Genomic DNA, 25,872 nt, shown 5'->3' with positions numbered 1-25,872 from the left:
TATTATATATAAGGCTGCTATGAACATAGTGGAGCATGTGTCTTTTTTATATGTTGGTGCATCTTTTGGGTATAGGCCCAAGAGAGGTATAGCTGGATCCTCAGGTAGTTCAATGTCCAATTTTCTGAGGAACCTCCAGACTGATTTCCAGAATGATTGTACCAGTCTGCAATCCCACCAACAATGGAGGAGTGTTCCTCTTTCTCCACATCCTCGCCAGCATCGGCTGTCCCCTGAGTTTTTGATCTTAGCCATTCTCACTGGTGTGCAGTGAAATCTCAGGGTTGTTTTGATTTGGATTTCCCTTATGACTAAAGATGTTGAACATTTCTTTAGGTATGTCTCAGCCATTCAGCGTTCCTCAGCTGTGAATTCTTTGTTTAGCTCAGAACCCCATTTTTAATAGGGTTATTTGTCTCCCTGCAGTCTAACTTCTTGAGTTCTTTATATATTTTGGATATAAGGCCTCTATCTGTTGCAGGATTGGTAAAGATCTTTTCAAAATCTGTTGGTTGCCATTTTGTCCTAACCACAATGTCCTTTGCCTTACAGAAGCTTTGCGGTTTTATGAGATCCCATTTGTCAATTCTTGATCTTAGAGCATAAGCCATTGGTATTTTGTTCAGGAAATTTTTTCCAGTGCCCATGTGTTCCAGATGCTGCCCTAGTTTTTCTTCTGTTAGTTTGGGTGTATCTGGTTTGATGTGGAGGTCCTTGATCCACTTGGACTTAAGCTTTGTACAGGGTGATAAGCATGGATCGATCTGCATTCTTCTACATGTTGACCCCCAGTTGAACCAGCACTATTTGCTGAAAATGCTATCTTTTTTCCATTGGATGGTTTTGGCTCCTTTGTCAAAAATCAAGTGCCCATAGGTGTGTGGGTTCATTTCTGGGTCTTCAATTCTGTTCCATTGGTCTATCTGTCTGTCTCTGTACAAATAACATGCAGTTTTTATCACTATTGCTCTGTAATACTGCTTGAGTCCAGGGATAGTGATTCCCCCTAAAGTCATTATATTGTTGAGGATAGTTTTAGCTATCCTAGGTTTTTTGTTATTCCAGATGAAATTGCAAATTCTTCTGTCTAACTTTTTGAAGAAATGGATTGGTATTTTGATGGGGATTGCATTGAATCTGTAGATCGCTTTTGGTAAAATGGCCATTTTTACTATATTAATCCTGCCAATCCATGAGCATGGGAGATCTTTCCATCTTTTGAGGTCTTCTTCAATTTCTTTCTTCAGAGTCTTGAAGTTCTTATCATACAGATCGTTTGCTTGCTTGGTTAAAGTCAGACCGAGGTACTTTATATTATTTGGGTCTATTAAGAAGGGTGTCGTTTCCCTAATTTCTTTCTCAGCTTGTTTCTCTTTTGTGTAGAGGAAGGCTACTGATTTATTTGAGTTAATTTTATACCCAGCCACTTGGCTGAAGTTGTTTATCAGCTTTAGTAGTTCTCTGGTGGAACTTTTGGGATCGCTTAAATATACTATCATATCATCTGCAAATAGTGATATTTTGACTTCTTCTTTTCCGATCTGTATCCCCTTGACCTCCTTTTGTTGTCTGATTGCTCTGGCTAGAACTTCAAGAACTATATTGAATAAGTAGGGAGAGAGTGGGCAGCCTTGTCTAGTCCCTGATTTTAGTGGGATTGCTTCAAGTTTCTCTCCATTTAGTTTAATGTTAGCAACTGGTTTGCTGTATATAGCTTTTACTATGTTTAGGTATGGGCCTTGAATTCCTATTCTTTCCAGGACTTTGATCATGAAGGGGTGTTGAATTTTGTCAAATGCTTTCTCAGCATCTAATGAAATGATCATGTGGTTTTGTTCTTTCAGTTTGTTTATATAATGGATCACGTTGATGGTTTTCCGTATATTAAACCATCCCTGCATGCCTGGGATGAAGCCTACTTGATCATGGTGGATGATTGTTTTGATGTGCTCTTGGATTCGGTTTGCCAGAATTTTATTGAGTATTTTTGCATCGATATTCATAAGGGAAATTGGCCTGAAGTTCTCTTTCTTTGTTGGGTCTTTGTGTGGTTTAGGTATAAGAGTAATTGTGGCTTCATAGAAGGAATTCAGTAGTGCTCCATCTGTTTCAATTTTGTGGAATAGTTTGGATAATATTGGTATGAGGTCTTCTATGAAGGTCTGATAGAATTCTGCACTAAACCCGTCTGGACCTGGGCTCTTTTTGGTTGGGAGACCTTTAATGACTGCTTCTATTTCCTTAGGAGTTATGGGGTTGTTTAACTGGTTTATCTGTTCCTGATTTAACTTCGGTACCTGGTATCTGTCTAGGAAATTGTCCATTTCCTGCAGATTTTCAAGTTTTGTTGAATATAGGCTTTTATAGTAAGATCTGATGATTTTTTGAATTTCCTCTGAATCTGTAGTTATGTCTCCCTTTTCATTTCTGATTTTGTTTATTTGGACACACTCTCTGTGTCCTCTGGTTAGTCTGGCTAAGGGTTTATCTATCTTGTCGATTTTCTCAAAGAACCAACTTTTGGTTCTGTTGATTCTTTCTATGGTCCTTTTTGTTTCTACTTGGTTGATTTCAGCTCTGAGTTTGATTATTTCCTGCCTTCTACTCCTCCTAGGTGTATTTGCTTCTTTTTGTTCTAGAGCTTTTACGTGTGCTGTCAGGCTGGTGACATATGCTCTTTCCTGTTTCTTTCTGCAGGCACTCAGAGCTATGAGTTTTCCTCTTAGCACAGCTTTCATTGTGACCCATAAGTTTGGGTATGTTGTACCTTCATTTTCATTAAATTCTAAAAAGTCTTTAATTTCTTTCTTTATTTCTTCCTTGACCAGGTTATCGTTGAGTAGAGCATTGTTCAATTTCCACGTATATGTGGGCGTTCTTCCCTTATTGCTATTGAAGACCAAATGCTGGAGTTCTTAAGAGCCCTGGTTACTCAACTTAGTGAGTTTTATGTGTTGTTCTTGACCCCTCTGGCTCCTAGAAGCTTTATCTTTTTCCCTCTTCTGCAGGATTCCCTGAACTCTAACTAATGTTTGGGTTTGGATTTGAGTCTCTGCACTGATTGCCATCAGTTGCTGGATGAAACCACTCTAATTAAAATTGAACTAGGCACCAATCAGAGTATAACAGAATACGCTTATACATCATTTCATTGAACTTTTTTATTGTTTATTTTATTTGTTTGCATTTCAAAGGTTATCCTCTTTTCCTGTTTACCCACAATAAACCCCCTATCCCATAGCCCCACATCCTGTTTCTCTGACGTTGCTCACCTACCCACACACCCACCCACTCCTGCCTCACAACTCTAGAATACCCTCACCTTGGGGCATTTAGCATCCACAGAACCAAGTACCTCACCTCCCATTGATGCCAGATAAGGCCATCCTCTGCTACATATGCAGCTGGAGCCATGAGTCCCTCCATGTGTATTCTTTGATTTGTGTCTTAGTCCCTGGAAGCTCTAGGGTGTATGGCTGCTTGATATTTTTTTTAAAGATTTATTCATTTATTATATATAAGTACACTGTAGCTGTCTTCAGATACACCAGAAGAGGGCATCATATCTCATTACAGATGGTTGTGAGCCACCATGTGGTTGCTGGGAATTGAACTCATGACCTCTGGAAGAGCAGTCGGGTGCTCTTAACCGCTGAGCCATCTCTCCAGCCCATGATATTTTTTTTCTTCCTATGTTCTTCACCTCCTTCAACACTTCCCCTAACTCATCCTGTGGCATGCCCCTGCTCAGTCTGCTGGTTGGCTGTAAACATTCACATCTGTATTGGTCAAGATCTAGCAGTGCCTCTCAGTAAACAGCCATACCAGGCTCCTATCAGAATGCACCTGTTGGCACCAGCAATAGTGCCCAGGTTTGGTGAATGCAGGTGGAATAAATCCCTAGGAGAGGGAGTCTCTGAATGGCCTTCCCTTCAGACTCTACTCTACTCTTTGCCCTGCATTTCCCTAAGACAGGAGCAGTTCCAGGCTAATATTTTTGAGATGGGTGGTGGCCCTATCCTTCAAACTGGGGCCATTCCTAACCATTGGATATGGTCTCTGCAGGTTCCTTCGACCCTTTGTTGGGTATTTCAGCTAATGTCATCCCTGTTGGGTCCTGGGAGCCTCTTACTTTCCTGGGATCTGGGACTTTTTAGTTGCTACCCCCAACGTCCCATCCCTCACTACTACATACCTCAATTCAGTTTCCTGACCCTCTATCTTTCTTCCTCCATCCTCTCCTCCCACACCTGAACCTGCCTCTTTTTCCCTCTCCCTCAACTCTCCATCCCAGATCCCTCTCTTACTCTACCTCCTGTGATTACTTTGTTCCCCCTTCTAAGTATGACTGAAGCATCTACACTTTGGTCTTCCTTTTTCTTCAGCTTCATATGGTCTATGATTTGTATCATAGTTGTTCAGAGCATTTTATCTAATATCTAATTATCAGTGAATACATACAATGTGTGTTCTTTTATGACTAGGTTACCTAATTCAGAATGCTTCTCGTTGCATCCATTTGCCTGCAAATATCATAAATTCATTGTTTTTAACAGCTGAGTAGCACTACATTGTATAAATGTACCACATTTTCTGTATCCATTCTTTTGTTGAGGAACACCTGGGTGCTTTCCAGCTTCTGGCTATTAAAAATAAGGCTGCTGGGGTTGGGAATTTAGCTCAGTGGTAGAGCACTTGCCTAGCAAGCACAAGGCCCTGGGTTCGGTTCCCAGCTCCGAAAAAAAAAATAAGGCTGCTATGAACATAGTGGAGTAGGTGCCCTTGTTATGTGTTGGAGTGTCTTTTGGGTATATGCCCAGGAGTAGTATAGCTGCATCCTCGGATAGTACTATCCGATTTTCTGAGGAACTGCCAGACTGGTTTCCAGAATCATCGAACCATGTTTCAATCCCACCAGCAGTCGAGGAGTGATCCTTGCCAGCATCTTCTCTAACCTGAGGTTTTTATCTAAGCCATGTGAGATACACTTTCATGGTCATTTTGAATTGCCCTTCCCTGATGACTAAGAATGTTGAACATTTCTTTAGGTGCTTCTCAGTCACTTGAGATTACTCAGGTGAGAATATTTTGTTTAGCTCTGTACTCCATTCTTAATATGGCTGTTTGGTTTTCCAGAGACTAGATTCTTTATTTTTTTGGATATATTATATATTTAGCCCTTTATCAGACATATTGTTGCTAAAGATCTTTTCCCAATCTGTAGGCTGAAGTTTGTTCTATTGACAGTGTCCTTTGCCTTACAGAAGCTTTGCAGTTTTAGGCAATCCCATTTGTCTATAGTTTATCTTAGAGCCTGAGCAATTAGTGTTCTGTTCAGAAATTTTCCCCTGGGCCAATGTGTTTGAGGACCTTTCCAGCTTTCTCTTCAATTAATTTCAGAGTATCTGGTTTTATGTGGAGATCCTTGATCCACTTAGATTTGAGCTTTGTATAATGAAATAAGAATAGACAAATTTCCATTCTTCTACATTTTTTCCACTAGATGGTTTTGGCTTATTTGTCAAAGGTCATGTGTCCTTAGGTGTGTGAGTTAATTCTGGGTCTTCAGATCTATTCCATGGATCTACCTGAGTATCTTATACCAATACCATGTGGTTTTTATCAATACTCTTCTGTAGTACAGCTTGATGTCAGGGATAGTGTTACTCCCAGAAGTCCTCATATTGTTGAGAATAGTTTTCACTAATCTAGGTTTTTTTCTTGCTGCAGATGAATTTGAGAAGTCTTCTTTCAGTCTCTCTGTATAAATGAGTTGGTATTTTGATGGGGATTGCATTGAATCAGTAGATTGCCCTTGGTAAAATGACCATTTTTACTATGTTAATCCTGCCAATCCATGATCATGGGAAATCTTTCCATTTTCAGAGGTTTTCTTTGATTTCATTCTTCAGAGACATGAAGTTCTTGTTGTATAGGTCTTTCACTTCCTTGGTTAGAGTCACACCAAGACATTTTATATTATTTGGGACTAGTGTGAAGGGTGTCTTTCCTCTAATTTCTTTCAGCCCGTTTATCCTTTGAGTATTGGAAGGCTGATGATTTCTTTGTGTGAAGTTCATCCAGCCACTTTGCTGAAGTTGGTTATCAGCTGTAGGAGTTCATTGATGGAATTTGGGAATCATATAAGTACATTATCATTTCATCTGTAAATAGTCATATCTTGACTCTTTCCATACCAATTGTATCCCTTTCACCTCCTTTCATTGTCTAATTGCCCTGGCTAGAACTTTGGAGTAGTATAAGCATTTGACAAAACATGTTAAACTTCTTGAAAAGTCAGAAACTCAAGGCCCATTCCTAAACATTATAAAAGCAATAAACAGCAAACCAAAAGCCAGCATTTAACAAAATGGAGAGAAAATTGAAGCAATCCTTCTGAAATCAAGGACTAGACAAGGCTGCCCACTCTTTCCCTTCCTATTCAATATACTACTTGAAGTTCTACTCAGAGCACTTAGACAACAAAAGGATGTCAAAGACATATAAATGAGAAAGGAAGAAATCAAGACATTTGGGTGGTCAGATGGCAGTCTTTTTGGTTCTACTGTAGGTTCTATTCTATTCTCTGGGATATCCACCCTCTAGGTCCTGGCATTTCAGGCAGTATCATGTGTGGGATTCCATTGGGGTATGTCTCTCAGTCGGCACCAGCATTTGGTGGCCACTCTCACTATTTCTGGGCAGCCTTTAATACAGAACATCTTATCGGTAGGACAAATTGTAGGTTGAAGATTATGTATCTAGATTGGTGTCCAAATAACTTCATTAATAGCCTCTCTTGATTAAAGGAGGTTGCCAGTTAAGGCTTCACAATCCCAATGTCTAGAAGTTTTGATTATGGTCACCCTGTTAGATTTCAAGAGGTTTCCATTGCACTGGGTGTCTAGCTTTTTTCCCAAAATAGCACACAATTTAACTTGTTTGTTGCTGTACCCTTTCCCTCCATCCTCACCCAACCTAAACCATCCTGTTCCAATTCCCCGCTCTCCACCACACATCAGGGGTCTTTTCTATTTTTTCTTCCCAAGGAGATTCATAGAGACCCCTTTGAACTATCCTTATGTAGCCCTGTGTTTTTGGATTGAAGCGTGGTTATCATTTACTTTAAACTAACATTCACTAATAAGTGAGTACATACGATCAGTGTCTTTTTGGCTTGGTTTATCACACTCAGGATGATTATTTTGAGCTCTACCCATTGGCCAATTTTAATGTCATTGTATTTTTTATTAAATTGTTTTGTATATTTACATTCCAAATTTTGCCCCCTTTTGTGGTCTGCTCTCCCTGAGTTCTTCACCCAATCTCCCATCCATTTTGCTTCTGAAAGAGTTTGCCTCACCCATGCAGCAACCCCTATTTCATACCTGCAAGGAACCTCCTTTCCTGGGACATCAAGTTTCTACAGGATTAAGTGTATGCTCCCTCATTCAGGCCAGACTAGGCAGTCTTCAGCTACAAATGTGCCATAGTTGATCAATACTCACATTGAGTAGAATTACCCCATTTTCCTAATACATTCTTTGGCTGAGGAACATGTATGTTGTTTGCTGTTTCTGGTTATTTTGAATAGAGCTACTATAAACATATTTAAGCAATGTCCTAGGGTTAGAGAGAATGACAGCATTTTTTACCATATTCATCCTACTGATCAATGAATATGGCCTAACATTCCATCTTCTGATACCTTCTTGTATTGCTTTTTACACACACTTCAAATTCTTGTCATATATGTCTTTCCCTTGCTTACTTAGAGTTCATGAAAACTCAGCTGTGAATTCTTTGTTTAGCTTTGAACCCCATTTTTACTAGGTTTTTTTTGTTTGTTTGTTTTTTTAGTTGTTTTTTTTTTTTGTTTTGTCTCCCTGAAGTCTAACTTCGTGAGTTCTTTGTATATTTGGACATAAGCCCTCTATCTGTTGTAGGATTGGAAAAGATCTTTTCCCAATCTGTTGGTTGCCATTTCTCCTAACAACAGTGTCCTGTGCCATACAGAAGCTTTGTAGTTTTATGATATTCCATTTGTTGATTCTTGATCTTAGAATATAAGCCATCTATATGCTTCACCACTTTTTCTTCTATTAGTTTCAGTGTATCTGGTTTGATGTGAAGGTCCTTGATCTACTGGGACTTTAGCTTTGTACAGGGTGATAAGCATGGATCGATCTGCATTCTTCTACATGTTGACCTCCAGTTGAACCAGCACCATTTGCTGAAAATGCTATCTTTTTTCCATTGGATGGTTTTGGCTCCTTTGTCAAAAATCAAGTAACCATAGGTGTGTGTTTCTGTTTCTTCAATTCTGTTCCATTGGTCTATCTGTCTGTCTCTGTACCAATACCATACAGTTTTTATCACTATTGCTCTGTAATATTGCTTGAGTTCATGGATAGTGATTCCCCCGGAAGTCCTTTAATTGATGAGGATACTTTTAGCTATCCTGGGTTTTTTATTATTTGAGAAGAATTTACAAATTGTTCTGTCTAATTCTAAGAAGAATTGGATTGGAATTTTGATGGGGATTTCATTGAATCTGTAGATCGCTTTTGGTAAAATGGCCATTTTTAATATATTAATCCTGCCAATCCATGAGCATGGGAGATTTTCCATCTTCTGAGATCTTCAATTTCTTTCTTCATAGGCTGGAAGTTCTTGTCATACAGATCTTTCACTTGCTTGGTTAAAGTCATACCGAGGTAGTTTATATTATTGGGGACTATTAGGAAGGGTGTCATTTCCCTAATCTCTTTCTAGGCTTTTGTCTCTTTTGTGTACAGGAAGGCAAAGGATTTATTTGAGTTAATTTTATACACAGCCACATTGTTGAAGATGTTTATCGGGTTTAGTAGTTCTCTAGTGGAACTTTTGGGATCACTTAAATATACTATCATATCATCTGCAAATAGTGATATTTTGACTTTTTATTTTCCAATCTGTATCCCTTTGTTCTCCTTTTGTTGTCTGATTGCTCTGCTTAGAACTTCGAGAACTATATTGAATAAGTAGGGAGAGAGTGGGGAGCCTTGTCTAGTCCCTGATTTTAGTGGGATTGCTTCAAGTTTCTCTTCATTTAGTTTAAATTAACTACTGGTTTGCTGTATATGGCTTTTACTATGTTTAGTTATAGGCCTTGAATTCCTGTCTTTCCAGGACTTTTATAATGAAGGGGTGCTGAATTTTGTCAAATGCTTTCTCAGGATCTAATGAAATGATCATGTGGTTTTTATCATTCAATTTGTTTATATAGAGGACTACATTGATGGTTTTCTGTATATTAAAACATCCCCTCATACCTGGGATGAAGACTACTTGATCATGACGGATGATTGTTTTGATGTGTTCTTGGATTCAGTTTGCAAGAATTTTATTGAGTATCTTTGCATTGATATTCAGAAGGGAAATTGGTCTGAAGTTCTCTTTCTTTGTTGGGTCTTTGTGTGGTTTAGGTATAAGAGTAATTGTGGCTTCATAGAAAGAATTCAGTAGCGCGCCATCTGTTTCATTTTGTGGAATGGTTTGGATAGCATTGCTATAAGGTCTTCTATGAAGGTCTGAAAGAATTCTGCACTGAACCCATCTGGACCTAGGAACTTTTTGATTGGAAGACTTTTAATGACTGCTTCTATTTCTTTTGGAATTATGGAGTTGTTTAGATTGGTTCCTGATTTAAGTATGGTACCTGGTATCTGTCTAGGAAATTGTCCATTTCCTCCAGATTTACAAGTTTTGCTGAATATAAGCTTTTGTAGGACGATTTGATGATTTTTTGAATTTCCTCTGATTCTGTTGTTATGTCTCCCTTTTCATTTCTGATTTTGTTTATTTGGACACACTCTCTGTGTCCTCTAGTTAGTCTGGCTAAGGATTTATCTATCTTGTTGATTTTCTCAAAGAACCAGCTTTGTTTCTGTTGATTTTTTGTAGTCCTTTTTGGGTCTATTTGTTTGATTTCAGCTCTTAGTTTGATTATTTCCTGCCTTCTACTCCTCCTGGGTGTATTTACTTCTTTTTTTCCTAGAGCTTTTAGGTGTGCTGTCAAGCTGCTGATATATGCTCTCTCCTGTTTCTTTCTGCAGACACTGCGAGCTATGAGATTTCTTCAGCACAGCTTTCATTGTGCCCCATAAGTTTGGGTATGTTGCAACCTCATTTTCATTAAATTCTAAGAAGTCTTTAATTTCTTTCTTTATTTCTTCCTTGACCAGGTTATCGTTGAGTAGAGCATTGTTCAATTTCCACGTATATGTGGGCATTCTTCCCTTGTTGTTATTGAAGACCAGTTTTAAGCCGTGGTGGTCTGATAGCACGCATGGGATTATTTCTATCTTTCTGTACCTGTTGAGGCCCATTTTTTGACCAATTGTATGGTCAATTTTGGAGAAAGTACCATGAGGAGCCGAGAAGAAGGTTCTGTTGATTCTTTGTATAGTCCTTTTTGTTTCTACTTGGTTGATTTCAGCTCTTAGTTTGATTATTTCTTGCCTTCTACTCCTCCTGGGTGTATTTGCTTCTTTTTGTTCTAGAGCTTTTAGGTGTGCTGTCAAGCTGCTGATATATGCTCTCTCCTGTTTCTTTCTGTAGGCACTCAGAACTATGGGTTTTCCTCTTAGCTCAGCTTTCATTGTGTTCCATAAGTTTGGGTATGTTGTACCTTTATTTTCATTAAATTCTAAGAAGTAATTAATTTCTTTCCTTATTTCTTCCTTGACCAGGTTATCATTGAGTAGAGCATTGTTCAACTTCTATGTATATGTGGGCATTCTTTCCTTATTGTTATTGAAGACCAGGTTTAGCTCTTGAAGGTATGATAGGACACATGGGATTATTGCTTTATTTTTGTACCTGTTGAGGCCTATTTTATGACCAATTATCTGGTCACTTTTGGAGAAAGTACCATGAGGTGCTGAGAAGAAAGTATATCCTTTTGTTTTAGGATAGAATGTTTTAAAATATCTGTTAAATCCATTTGGTTCATGACTTCTCTTAGTCTGTCTATGTCTCTGTTTAATTTCTGTTTGCATGATCTGTCTATTGATGAGAGTGGGAGCTAAAATCTCCTTATTGTGTGAGGTGCAATGTGTGCTTTGAACTTTAGTAAGGTTTCTTTTATGTATGTAGGTGCCTTTGTATTTGGAGCATAGATATTTAAGATTGAGAGTTTGTCTAGGTGGATTTTTCCCTTAGTGAATATGAAGTGTCCTTCTTACCTTTTTTGATGATTTTTGGTCGAAAATCGATTTTATTCCATATTAGACTGCCTGCTCTAGCTTGCTTCTTCAGACCATTGGCTTGGAAAGTTGTTTTCTTGCCTTTCACTCTGAGGTAGGGTTTGTTTTTTGTCTCTGAGGTGTGTTTCCTGTAGGCTTTACAATTTATTAATTTATTAGGCTTTTCAGGGCTGGATTTGTGGTAAAATATTGTGTAAATTTGGTTTTGTCATGGAATATATTGATTTCTCCATCTATATTAATTGAGAATTTTGCTGGATATAGTAACCTGGCCTGGCATTTGTGTGTTCTTAGGGTCTGTATGACATCTGTCCAGGACCTTCTGGCTTTCATAGTCTCTGGTGAGAAGGCTCATGTATTTCTGATAGGTCTGCCTTTATATGTTACTTGACCTTTTTCCCTTACTGCTTTTAATATTCTTTCTTTATTTTGTGCATTTGGTGTTTTGACTATTATGTGATGGGAGGATTTTCTTTTCTGGTCCAATCTATTTGGAGTTCTGTAGGCTCCTTGTATGTTTATGGGCACCTCTTTCTTTAGGTTAGGGAAGTTTTCTTCTATGATTTTGTTGAAGATATTTACTGGTCCTTTGAGCTGGGAGTCTTCACTCTCTTCTATACCTATTATCCTTAGGTTTGATCTTCTCATTGAGTCCTGGATTTCCTGTATGTTTTGTACCAGTAGCTTTTTCTGTTTTACATTATTTTTTTACCATTGTGTCGATTATTTCTATGGAATCTTCTGCTCCTAAAATTCTCTCTTCTATGTCTTGTATTCTGTTGGTGATGCTTGAATCTACGGTTCCTTGTCTCTTCCTTTGGTTTTCTATATCCAGGGTTGTTTCCCTGTGTCCTTTCTTTATTGCTTCTATTTCCATTTTTAATTCCTTCACCTGCTTGATTGTGTTTTCCTGGAATTCTTTTAGGGATTTTTGTGATTCCTCTCTAGAGGCTTCTACTTGCTTATTTATGTTTTCCTCCGTTTCTCTAAGGGAGTTCTTCATGTCTTTCTTGAAGTCCTCCAGCATCATGATCAAATATGATTTTAAATCTAGATCTTGCTTTTCTGGTGTGTTTGGATATTCAGTGTTTGCTTTGATGGGAGAATTGGGCTCTGATGATGCCATGCAGTCTTTGTTTCTGTTGCTTGGGTTCCTGTGCTTGCCTCTTGCCATCAAGTTGTCTCTGGTGTTACCTTGTTTTGCTATTTCTGACAGTGGCTTGACCATCCTATATTTCTGTGTGTCAGTAGTGCTGTAGACCTGTTTTCCTGTTTTCTCTCAGCCTGTTATGGGAACGAAGTGTTCTAGATTCAGGTGTGTAGTCATTCCTCTCTACTGGTTTTCAGCTGTTCCCATGGACGTGTGTCCTGAGTCCACCAGGCAGTTCACTTGGAGCAGAAAAGTTGGTCTTACCTCTGGTCTCAGGCCTGAAGTCACTCCTCGTGTTTGGGTTTTAGCTCTGTGAGGCCACAACCAGAAGGGCCTGCCCTGCCTTCTCCTGTCTCCCTGTGCATGGGGGCCCCACATGGCACTAGGTGTTTTCCTCTACAGTCAGAAATGTGGGCAGAGAGAACCTCTGACTTCCCAGGTGTGTCTTCCCCTATGAAGGTCCTGCTCTTCCTCTCCCTGGATTTGGGTGCAGGTAGCTGTTTGACCAGGTCCCTTCATATCCGGGCATAGTCTAGACTGCAGGGCTCCTGCAACTTGAGTGCCCCTATCTTCCTGTTCCCAGTGGCCCTCTACAGTTTCCTCTTGGGCCAGGAATGTGGGCAAAGGTAAGCAGTCTCAGGAATGCCCACACATCTGGGCGATGAGCTCTATCTCCCGAGGGGTTTTTGAAGCAGGTAGCTGTGGGCCTGGATCAGCGAGGTTCTGGTGCCAGCTAGAAACCAGAAGTGTCCAGTCCCAGAGGAATTTTGGCCTTGTGTGTCCTGAGTCCACCAGGCAGGTCACTTGGAGCAGAAAAGTTGGTCTTACTTCTGGCCTCGGGCCTGAAGACGCTCCTCAGAGCTAGGTTTCAGCTCTCTGTGAGTGCAACAACCAGAAGTGCCTCGTGTTGGGTTCTTTCAAAAGGCATTTTTCAGCATCTAGTGAAATGATCATGTTGTTTTTCTTTCAGTTTATTTACATGGTAGTTAACATGGACAGATTTTCACATACTAAAACATACCTTTGTCCCTGGGATGAAGCCTATTTGATCATGTTGAAGGATATATTTGACATACTCTTGAATTTGGTTTGCAAACATTTAGTACATATTTTTGCATGTGTACATGAGGAATATTGGTGTATATTTCATTTTTGAGGCTTTCTTTGTTTTCAGTATCAGGGTGATTGTGGTTTCCAGTTTTTGTTTTGTGGAATAATTTCAGAAATAAACATTAGCTCTTCTTTGAAACTCATGTAGAATTTTGTACAAAAATCTTTGACCCTGAGGTCTTTCTTTCTTTCTTTCTTTTTTTCTTTCTTTCACTGTTTCTTTCTTTCTTTTTTTTGATGGAAAACATTAATGACTCGATCTGTGTATCTATTTAAAATGTTTATTTACTCTTGATTTAACTTTGGTAAGTGGTATTTTTCAAGAAATTTGTGCATTTCTCTTACATATTCCAGTTCTATGGAATTGAATTTCATAATATGACATAATGATCAGTGAATTTTCTCAGTGTCTGGTATTATAGTTTAATTTTCATTTCTGATTTTGTTTATTTGGATATTATCTCTCTGCCAAATAACTAGTTTGGATAATGGTCTGTCTGTCTTGTATATTTTTCTCAAAGAACTAACTCTTTATTTCATCGCCTTCAAATCCTCGTGGGTGTATTTGCTTCTTGTTGTGTAGGAGTATTCCTGTATGCTGTTAATTTACTAGCATGGCATCTTTCTGATTACTTTATGAAGGCAGTTAATCCTATGACTTCCTCTTATAACTGCTTTCATTGTGTTCTATACGTTTTGGGTATGTTGCAAATTCTTTTTCATTGAGTTCTAGCAAGTCTTTAATTTCTTTATTTCTTACTTGATCCTGTGGTCATTCATTAGAGAGTTGTTCAGTTTCCTTGAGGTTGTAAACTTTCTATTGTTTGTATTTTTATTAAAATCCTGCATCAATTCATTGTGGTCTGATAAGACACATGAGATGATTTCAATATTCTCATATTTGAGATTTGCTTTGTGAACAAGGATGTATTCAATTTGAAGAATGCTCTATGGTTTGCTGAGAAGAAGATATATCCTTTGTGTTTGCATGAAATGTTCTGCAGATACCTGTTAGGGCTTTTTGTGTCCAAACATATGTTACTTCCATTGTTTCTGTATTTAGTTTCCCTCCAGATGCTTTATCCATTGGTGAGAGTGTGGTATTGACAACTCCCTCAGTTAATGTATGGGGTTCAGTGTATAAATAATCTTTTTTTTTCTTTTTTTTTTTTTATTAACTTGAGTATTTCTTATATACATTTCGAGTGTTATTCCCCTTCCCGGTTTCCGGGCAAACATCCCCCTCCCCCCTCCCCTTCCTTATGGGTGTTCCCCTCCCAACCCTCCCCCCATTGCCGCCCTCCCCCCATAGACTAGTTCACTGTGGGTTCAGTCTTAGCAGGACCCAGGGCTTCCCCTTCCACTGGTGCTCTTACTAGGATATTCATTGCTACCTATGGGGTCAGAGTCCAGGGTCAGTCCATGTATAGTCTTTAGGTAGTGGCTTAGTCCCTGGAAGCTCTGGTTGCTTGGCATTGTTGTACTTTTGGGGTCTCGAGCCCCTTCAAGCTCTTCCAGTTCTTTCTCTGATTCCTTCAATAGGGGACCTATTCTCAGTTCAGTGGTTTGCTGCTGGCATTCGCCTCTATATTTGCTGTATTCTGGCTGTGTCTCTCAGGAGCGATCTACATCCGGCTCCTGTCGGTCTGCACTTCTTTGCTTCATCCATCTTGTCTAATTGGGTGGCTGTATATGTATGGGCCACCTGTGGGGCAGGCTCTGAATGGGTGTTCCTTCAGTCTCTGTTTTAATCTTTGCCTCTCCCTTCCCTGCCAAGGGTATTCTTTTTCCTCATTTAAAGAAGGAGTGAAGCATTCACATTTTGATCATCCGTCTTGAGTTTCGTTTGTTCTAGGGATCTAGGGTAATTCAAGCATTTGGGCTAATAGCCACTTATCAATGAGTGCATACCATGTATGTCTTTCTGTGATTGGGTTAGCTCACTCAGGATGATATTTTCCAGTTCCAACCATTTGCCTACGAATTTCATAAACTCGTTGTTTTTGATAGCTGAGTAATATTCCATTGTGTAGATGTACCACATTTTCTGTATCCATTCCTCTGTTGAAGGGCATCTGGGTTCTTTCCAGCTTCTGGCTATTATAAATAAGGCTGCGATGAACATAGTGGAGCACGTGTCTCTTTTATATGTTGAGGCATCTTTTGGGTATATGCCCAAGAGAGGTATAGCTGGATCCTCAGGCAGTTCAATGTCCAATTTTCTGAGGAACCTCCAGACTGATTTCCAGAATGGTTTTACCAGTCTGCAATCCCACCAACAATGGAGGAGTGTTCCTCTTTCTCCACATCCTCGCCAGCATCTGCTGTCACCTGAGTTTTTGATCTTAGCCAATCGCACTGGTGTGAGGTGAAATCTCAGGGTTGTTTTGATTTGCATTTCCCTTATGACTAAAGATGTTGAACATTTCTTTAGGTGTTTCTCAGCCATTCGGCATTCCTCAGCTGTGAATTCTTTGTTTAGCTCTGAACCCCATTTTTAATAGGGTTATTTGTCTCCCTGCGGTCTAACTTCTTGAGTTCTTTGTATATTTTTGATATAAGGCCTCTATCTGTTGTAGGATTGGTAAAGATCTTTTCCCAATCTGTTGGTTGCCGATTTGTCCTAACCACATGGTCCTTTGCCTTACAAAAGCTTTGCAGTTTTATGAGATCCCATTTGTCGATTCTTGATCTTAGAGCATAAGCCATTGGTGTTTTGTTCAGGAAATTTTTTCCAGTGCCCATGTGTTCCAGATGCTTCCCTAGTTTTTCTTCTATTAGTTTGAGTGTGTCTGGTTTGATGTGGAGGTCCTTGATCCACTTGGACTTAAGCTTTGTACAGGGTGATAAGGATGGATCGATCTGCATTCTTCTACATGTTGCCCTCCAGTTGAACCAGCACCATTTGCTGAAAATACTATCTTTTTTCCATTGGATGGTTTTGGCTCCTTTGTCAAAAATCAAGTGACCATAGGTGTGTGGGTTCATTTCTGGGTCTTCAATTCTATTCCATTGGTCTATCTGTCTGTCTCTGTACCAATACCATGCAGTTTTTATCACTATTGCTCTGTAATACTGCTTGAGTTCAGGGATAGTGATTCCCCCTGAAGTCCTTTTATTGTTGAGGATAGCTTTAGCTATCCTGGGTTTTTTGTTATTCCAGATGAATTTGCAAATTGTTCTGTCTAACTCTTTGAAGAATTGGATTGGTATTTTGATGGGGATTGCATTGAATCTGTAGATTGCTTTTGGTAAGATGGCCATTTTTACCATATTAATCCTGCCAATCCATGAGCATGGGAGATCTTTCCATCTTCTGAGGTCTTCTTCAATTTCTTTCCTCAGTGTCTTGAAGTTCTTATTGTACAGATCTTTTACTTGCTTGGTTAAAGTCACACCGAGGTACTTTATATTATTTGGGTCTATTATGAAGGGTGTCGTTTCCCTAATTTCTTTCTCGGCTTGTTTCTCTTTTGTATAGAGGAAGGCAACTGATTTATTTGAGTTAATTTTATACCCAGCCACTTTGCTGAAGTTGTTTATCAGCTTTAGTAGTTCTCTGGTGGAACTTTTGGGATCACTTAAATATACTATCATGTCATCTGCAAATAGTGATATTTTGACCTCTTCTTTTCCGATCTGTATCCCTTTGATCTCCTTTTGTTGTCTGATTGCTCTGGCTAGAACTTCAAGAACTATATTGAATAAGTAGGGAGAGAGTGGGCAGCCTTGTCTAGTCCCTGATTTTAGTGGGATTGCTTCAAGTTTCTCTCCATTTAGTTTAATGTTAGCAACTGGTTTGCTGTATATGGCTTTTACTATGTTTAGGTATGGGCCTTGAATTCCTATTCTTTCCAGGACTTTTATCATGAAGGGGTGTTGAATTTTGTCAAATGCTTTCTCAGCATCTAATGAAATGATCATGTGGTTCTGTTCTTTCAGTTTGTTTATATAATGGATCACGTTGATGGTTTTCCGTATATTAAACCATCCCTGCATGCCTGGGATGAAGCCTACTTGATCATGGTGGATGATTGTTTTGATGTGCTCTTGAATTCGGTTTGCCAGAATTTTATTGAGTATTTTTGCGTCGATATTCATAAGGGAAATTGGTCTGAAGTTCTCTTTCTTTGTTGTGTCTTTGTGTGGTTTAGGTATAAGAGTAATTGTGGCTTCATAGAAGGAATTCGGTAGGGCTCCATCTGTTTCAATTTTGTGGAATAGTTTGGATAATATTGGTATGAGGTCTTCTATGAAGGTTTGATAGAATTCTGCACTAAACCCATCTGGACCTGGGCTCTTTTTGGTTGGGAGACCTTTAATGACTGCTTCTATTTCCTTAGGAGTTATGGGGTTGTTTAACTGGTTTATCTGTTCCTGATTTAACTTCGATACCTGGTATCTGTCTAGGAAATTGTCCATTTCCTGCAGATTTTCAAATTTTGTTGAATATAGGTTTTTATAGTAAGATCTGATGATTTTTTGAATTTCCTCCGAATCTGTAGTTATGTCTCCCTTTTCATTTCTGATTTTGTTAATTTGGACACACTCTCTGTGTCCTCTCATTAGTCTGGCTAAGGGTTTATCTATCTTGTTGATTTTCTCAAAGAACCAACTTTTGGTTCTGTTGATTCTTTCTATGGTCCTTTTTGTTTCTACTTGGTTGATTTCAGCTCTGAGTTTGATTATTTCCTGCCTTCTACTCCTCCTGGGTGTATTTGCTTCTTTTTGTTCTAGAGCTTTTAGGTGTGCTGTCAAGCTGCTGACATATGCTCTTTCCTGTTTCTTTCTGCAGGCACTCAGCGCTATGAGTTTTCCTCTTAGCACAGCTTTCATTGTGTCCCATAAGTTTGAGTATGTTGTATCTTCATTTTCATTAAATTCTAAAAAGTTTTTAATTTCTTTCTTTATTTCTTCCTTGACCAGGTTATCATTGAGTAGATCATTGTTCAATTTCCACGTATATGTGGGCATTCTTCCCTTATTGTTATTGAAGACCAGTTTTAGGCCGTGGTGGTCCGATAGCACGCATGGGATTATTTCTATCTTTCTGTACCTGTTGAGGCCCGTTTTTTGACCAATTATATGGTCAATTTTGGAGAAAGTACCATGAGGAGCTGAGAAGAAGGTATATCCTTTTGCTTTAGGATAGAATGTTCTATAAATATCCGTTAAGTCCATTTGGCTCATGACTTCTCTTAGTCTGTCTACATCACTGTTTAATTTCTGTTTCCATGATCTGTCCATTGATGAGAGTGGGGTGTTGAAATCTCCCACTATTATTGTGTGAGGTGCAATGTGTGTTTTGAGCTTTAGTAAGGTTTCTTTTACATATGTAGGTGCCCTTGTATTTGGGGCATAGATATTTAGGATTGAGAGTTCATCTTGGTTGATTTTTCCTTTGATGAATATGAAGTGTCCTTCCTTATCTTTTTTGATGACTTTTAGTTGGAAATTGATTTTATTTGATATTAGAATGGATACTCCAGCTTGCTTCTTCTGACCATTTGCTTGGAAAGTTGTTTTCCAGCCTTTCACTCTGAGGTAGTGTCTGTCTTTGTCTCTGAGGTGTGTTTCCTGTAGGCAGCAGAATGCAGGGTCCTCGTTGCGTATCCAGTTTGTTAATCTATGTCTTTTTATTGGGGAGTTGAGGCCATTGATATTGAGAGATATTAAGGAATAGTGATTATTGCTTCCCGTTATATTCATATTTGATGTGAGGTTATGTTTGTGTGCTTTCATTCTCTTTGTTTTGTTGCCAAGACGATTAGTTTCTTGCTTCTTCTAGGGTATAGCTTGCCTCCTTATGTTGGGCTTTACCATTTATTATCCTTTGTAGTGCTGGATTTGTAGAAAGATATTGTGTAAATTTGGTTTTGTCATGGAATATCTTGGTTTCTCCATCAATGTTAATTGAGAGTTTTGCTGGATACAGTAATCTGGGCTGGCATTTGTGTTCTCTTAGGGTCTGTATAACATCAGTCCAGGATCTTCTGGCCTTCATAGTTTCTGGCGAGAAGTCTGGTGTGATTCTGATAGGTCTCCCTTTATATGTTACTTGACCTTTTTCCCTTACTGCTTTTAATATTCTTTCTTTATTTTGTGCGTTTGGTGTTTTGACAATTATGTGGCGGGAGGTGTTTCTTTTCTGGTCCAATCTATTTGGAGTTCTGTAGGCTTCCTGTATGTCTATGGGTATCTCTTTTTTTAGGTTAGGGAAGTTTTCTTCTATGATTTTGTTGAAGATATTTACTGGTCCTTTGAGCTGGGAGTCTTCACTCTCTTCTATACCTATTATCCTTAGGTTTGATCTTCTCATTGAGTCCTGGATTTCCTGTATGTTTTGGACCAGTAGCTTTTTCTGCTTTACATTATCTTTGACAGTTGAGTCAATGATTTCTATGGAATCTTCTGCTCCTGAGATTCTCTCTTCCATCTCTTGTATTCTGTTGGTGAAGCTTGTATCTACAGCTCCTTGTCTCTTCTTTTGGTTTTCTATATCCAGGGTTGTTTCCATGTGTTCTTTCTTGATTGCTTCTATTTCCATTTTTAATTCCTTCAACTGTTTGATTGTGTTTTCCTGGAATTCTTTCAGGGATTTTTGCGATTCCTCTCTGTAGGCTTTTACTTGTTTATTAATGTTTTCCTGTGCTTCCCTAAGTGTGTTCAGGTCTTTCCTGAAGTCCTCCAGCATCATGATCAAATATGATTTTGAAATTAGATCTTGCTTTTCTTGTGTGTTTGGATATTCCATGTTTGTTTTGGTGGGAGAATTGGGCTCCGATGATGGCATGTAGTCTTGGTTTCTGTTGCTTGGGTTCCTGCGCTTGCCTCTCGCCATCAGATTATCTCTAGTGTTACTTTGTTCTGCTATTTCTGACAGTGGCTAGACTGTCCTATAAGCCTGTGTGTCAGGAGTGCTGTAGACCTGTTTTCCTCTCTTTCAGTCAGTTATGGGGACAGAGTGTTCTGCTTTCGGGCGTGTAGTTTTTCCTCTCTACAGGTCTTCAGCTGTTCCTGTGGGCCTGTGTCTTGAGTTCACCAGGCAGCTTTCTTGCAGCAGAAAATTTGATCTTACCTGTGGTCCCGAGGCTCAGGTTTGCTCGTGGGGTGCTGTCCAGGGGCTCTCTGCAGCGGCAGCAACCAGGAAGACCTGTGCCGCCCCTTCCGGGAGCTTCAGTGCACCAGGGTTCCAGATGGTCTTTGGCTTTTTCCTCTGGCGTCCGAGATGTGTGTGCAGGGAGCAGTCACTTCTGGTTTCCCAGGCCTGTCTGCCTCTCTGAAGGTTTAGCTCTCCCTCCCACGGGATTTGGGTGCAGAGAACTGTTTATCCGGTCTGTTTCCTTCAGGGTCCGGCGGTGTCTTCGGAAGGGGTCCTGCCGCTCCTGGGCCCTCCCCCACGGGAGCCCAGAGGCCTTATACAGTTTCCTCTTGGGCCAGGGATGTGGGCAGGGGTGAGCAGTGTTGGTGGTCTCTTCCGCTCTGCAGCCTCAGGAGTGCCCACCTGACCAGGCGGTTGGGTCTCTCTCTCACCGGGTCTGGGAGCAGAGAGCTCATAAATAATCTTAAATAATAATTTAGAAACTGTTTTCCTTTACAAACATGTGTACTCTTGCATTTGAGGCATAGACATTTCTATTTTGAGGTCTTGACTATGTTTATTCATTTCTCATACTTAATTGTGTTTTTCTAGATTTCTTTTGATATGTATTCATTTATGTACATATTTATTTATTCATTTATTCATTTATTCACTTTACATCCAAATCATAGCATGTCCTCATCTCTTATTCACCCCTTCACTTAAACACTCCTATTATCCCCTGTTCCTTTCTCTTTTGAAAAGAGGTAACTGGGTACAAACCAACTTCTAAATTAAGTTACTACAGAATTATGCACGCCCTCACTCACTGAAGCCAGATAAGGCAGCCCAGTTAGGGGAATGGAATCCATAGGCAATCAACAGAGTCAGGGAAAGTCCTCACTCCAGTTTTTGGGGAACCCACAAAAAGAACATTCTTCATATCTCCCATGTATATGAGGGGGTCCTAGGTATAGTCTATATATGCTTTTAACTAATGGTTGAGTTTCTTGTAGCCCATAAATGTTCTCTGTTTTCCTGGGTTTCCCTAAGGGACTTCTTCATTTCCTCTTTAAGGCCTTGAATCATCTTCATAAGATTGGATTTAATATTTTAAATCCAATAAGGTCTTTTCCTTGAGCTTGAGCTGTGTTACTAATATCCAGGGTTTGCTGGAGAAGGATAAATGGGCTCTACTGGTACCATATTGCCTTGGGTGTTTTTGCTTGTTTCTTACAGCAGACTATACTAATCTGGGTTTGGGGATTGCATAGGGTTAGGGGCCAATTTTGACTTTATCTTATTAAGAGGATGATTTTCCCTTGCTTTGTTTCCTTTGTAATCTTCTGCCTTGAAGAACCTATGGTTGTAGTTATCAGAGAGTCCTTAAGTCTAGTAGTACCACTCCAGTGGGTTTTAGGGACCTGTGTAACTTCTGGAGTTTTGCATTTGGGGTTCCTGTTGGCTCTAGGCTTCTGGAAATAGGCATAGTCTCAGGAGTTTTGAATACTGGTTTGGTTTATTGGATTCTAGGTCCCTCATGGTCCCAAGGTTTCAAATGCTGGCATAGCCTTTGCAAGAGGGAAAGTCTTTTTCTACCATTGTCTTCAGGCTATGGAATTCAGAAGAGGCCGATATTGACATTATTTTCATTTAATGAGGCTGATTTATATGTATTTCACACAAATTTAAATTTCATAAAGAGCACAAAAATGCGTATTATGTATGAAACAGTTTAGGGCACTGTAGGCCTCACTGTTCTAGGATTTTGTTTTGTTTTCAGTTTGGTTTTGGTTTTGTTTTCTGAGCTGAGGTCTTACTAGTTTGTATAAGGTGTCACTAAGCATTAGTCACAAAAGATATTTCATCGTTTGTAAATATTTATCTCCTGAGATTAATATGTAAATGCTTAGGTTAATATGAATTTCAGGTGCACATCTATGTAGAATATAAAAACACAAAGAGACCTGTAATTGCGACAGAAATCTCTAAATGTCGTGTACAACAAAACATGCCAAGCTAAGCTTTCTCTACATTAACTGTCTACATTAATAGTTCACATGGAACAGATCATTCACTTTTTCATTTTGTGCCAACCACTGAGTGTCTAAGTACAATAAAAAATATTTTGGGGTGCTATTACTGAAGAAAATATCCTTCAGGAGCTAAAGATGGTTATTGGTATCACAGCTCTCATCAAACCAGAAACACTCTTAGAAAGCTGTTACATCTAAATGAACATATGTGAAAATAGTTTGGTATTTATCACTAAGGTGATGAAGATCTGTCATTAGAGATTATTTGGCATTTCCAGAGTCAATCACAAGACTCTCCTTTAGATGAAGTTCTCCATATGAGGCTCTCCATATTATTATGCATTGTCTGCTATCTTTGCTTAGTATACTGGGTTCATCTTCTTTATAAATGGGACACATGTCTACAGGGATATGCAAATCAAGACGTTCTCCATTTCAAAAGTGGATATGTTTCAAGGTCTTGTTATGTCCACCTTCTGTGTTTCCTCTAGCTTCCAGATTCAGTCTGCACAAAAGTGTGTTCTCCAGGGACCAGGAGGAAAAATCGCCCAGGGCAACCTCTATGCTGCTTTGATTGCATCCCATGTGAGGATGGATATGTGTCAGAGAAACCAGGTAGAGATAGTCACTTTTTCAGGAATAATAATGAAAATAGATTAAACATTTCCTCACAGAAATCCTGAAGTCATTTTTGTAAAAGTTATTAGCAATGTATGGCAAAATAATTTAAATCTATTAAATTATTAAATATTCTGTGCAGTATGAATGAAGGATAATATTGCTTTCTCTACTACAGTTGTAAAAGACCTAGAAGCATGTACATAAGGAAACACCAAAAAATATAAAATATGAAATATGAATAAATTCATAAAATCTTCTAAGTATTTGTATTTGAACCAGAATGAACACTAACAGTAGTTGTAGAAAAGTCTTCAAATTGTCCTAAGGTACTAAGCCCTGAAGACACATGCATTGCACATTGGTTACAGCTTGGACTACTATAAAATACAGCTCAGTTGCTTCTCAGTAGAGGTGACATAGGCAGGTTTGACATCTACAACTATATTAAAGCAGACTTATTTATATTTCTATTTATGTTTTTGTTGAAGAAACTAAGATTCACTTGTCTTTTGTCGCATGGTCCACAAGAGTAATCATGTAAAATAGTAAAATGGTCTGTGACAAAAGAAAGCACTCTGAGCCTTGCACAACTCCCTTGCTAAATGTCCCATACACTCCACCAAGAATTCCATCCAGAGTGGTCCAGACCAGAGGTGTTGAAAGCAAATATTTTGTTTTGCCCAAATCTTTAAATTAACACTGAGTCAACTCATTCTATCATCTTCCATAATATGGACACGATTAGCTTTTCCTTGTTAACCAATGCTTGCTCTGAATTAGCTTTTTAATTTCAGGGACCAGAAATGGTGGTTCTGTTTTCCTTTAAATCATCAACCTCATCACTCAATGACTAAGCATTAACTGTTGGGTGATTTAGAGTAGGCAAATACATAATTCTCATCCATGAGGGGATAATACATGAGAGAATGAAAATGCTAGGGTTTTAACCAGCTGTGTGCTAGTTGTTTTGATTGTTTCCTCTCAGAAGCTGTGTTTCTCATTACTTGGCTATTCTTGAGTTGATAAAGACAGAGACATTCTTATTCAATATACTTAGGAGAAAGAAAGGAACTTATCAATAGAAAAAAAAAAAGAATCCCAAAAGATCAAGTTGAGATGTGATCACTTCCTGATGTTGAAAACAACTGAGAATCTATCACAGCATCTGCACCAAGGCCACTTTTATGATTGTAATTTTAAGATATTATATAAATTGTATAGTAGATTTCCAGTAAACACTGTTCAGGTCTTTAACTGCCCTAGACTATTCACTGTTAAATATGACAAATTTATTGAAATTAATTGTCAATTATCTACTTATTCTTTTCTCAATAGGCCAAAGACTATGTGACCCATGTGGTGAAGATAACTGGTCCAATCCACAGAAGAACAAGTGTGTGCCAAAACTTGTGGAATTCCTTGCTTATGAGGAGGCTCTGGGCTATGCACTTGTCATCCTTTCAATATTTGGAGCACTTGTGGCCTTGGCAGTCACTGTTGTGTATGTGATCCATAGGCATACTCCATTGGCAAAAGCCAATGACCAGGAGCTGAGCTTCCTCATTCAGATGTCCCTGGTTATCACGGTGCTCTCATCCATTCTGTTCATAGGCAAACCATACAATTGGACCTGCATGGCCCGCCAGGTCACTCTGGCACTGGGATTTTGCCTTTGTCTGTCTTCCATTCTTGGAAAGACTATTTCACTCTTTTTTGCCTACAGGATTTCAAAATCCAAAACCCGGCTTATATCCATGCATCCTATTTTTCGTAAACTCATTGTGTTGATCTGTGTTGTAGGGGAGATTGGTGTATGCACAGCTTACTTGATGTTGAAGCCTCCAAGGATGGTCAAGAACATTGAACCTCAGAATGTAAAGATCATCTTTGAATGCAATGAAGGTTCTATAGAGTTTCTTTGCTCTATATTTGCCTTTGATGTCCTTCTGGCTCTACTGTGTTTCCTTACAACCTTTGTGGCTCGCAAGCTGCCAGATAACTATTATGAAGGGAAATGTATCACTTTTGGGATGCTGGTCTTTTTCATTGTCTGGATCTCTTTTGTTCCTGCTTACTTGAGCACCAAAGGGAAATTCAAAGTGGCTGTGGAAATATTTGCCATTTTGGCATCCAGCTATGGCTTGTTAGGCTGCATATTTCTTCCCAAGTGTTTCATTATCTTGCTAAGGCCAAAGAGGAATACCGATGAAACTGTTGGTGGAAGAGTCCCCACTGTTGACAGGAGCATCCAGCTGGCCTCAACCTCTGTGAGCAGTGAGCTTAACACCACAGTCTCCACTGTTCTGGATGAGTAGAACTGTGAGCTCCAAGTGACATGCAAAGGTGGATAATGACCTAGATCAATTTGCTTCTTAATGTTGATTTTTAAAGCAGATATTGATGCTCAGGGATAATTTTGGGAATTTGGTCATTTATAATATAATCTTAGCATAGTAAGTAAAATCTTATTCTATTAAATGCCATATGGCAAGGATTATAATATGACATCATTGAAATTGGATACTATTTCATTAGAACATTTTATGGTGATTTTAGAGTAGAGGCTATAACAGATATTAATTATCTAAAATAGTAAGAAGAAGCTCAAGAAGATATTTTTAGAGT

At 39.0% G+C, this 25,872-nt stretch overlaps 1 protein-coding gene across 1 annotated transcript in view; it reads left to right on the top strand.

The window, feature by feature from the left end:
• Positions 1 to 25,628, top strand: part of Vom2r46 (vomeronasal 2 receptor, 46) — a 39,155-nt gene extending 13,527 nt beyond the window's left edge. Inside the window, exons 5-6 of the mRNA NM_001099502.2 lie at positions 23,118 to 23,241; positions 24,583 to 25,628. Of these exons, the coding sequence (NP_001092972.2) occupies positions 23,118 to 23,241; positions 24,583 to 25,562 (1,104 nt within the window). The 3' untranslated portion in view covers positions 25,563 to 25,628. The remainder of the gene's footprint in view (positions 1 to 23,117; positions 23,242 to 24,582) is intronic.
• The last annotated feature ends 244 nt before the right edge of the window (positions 25,629 to 25,872 follow it).

The sequence above is a fragment of the Rattus norvegicus genome, chromosome 2 (assembly GCF_036323735.1).
Source record: "Rattus norvegicus strain BN/NHsdMcwi chromosome 2, GRCr8, whole genome shotgun sequence".
Classification (NCBI taxonomy): Eukaryota; Metazoa; Chordata; class Mammalia; order Rodentia; family Muridae; genus Rattus; species Rattus norvegicus.
This window is presented reverse-complemented; position numbering and strand designations above follow the sequence as displayed.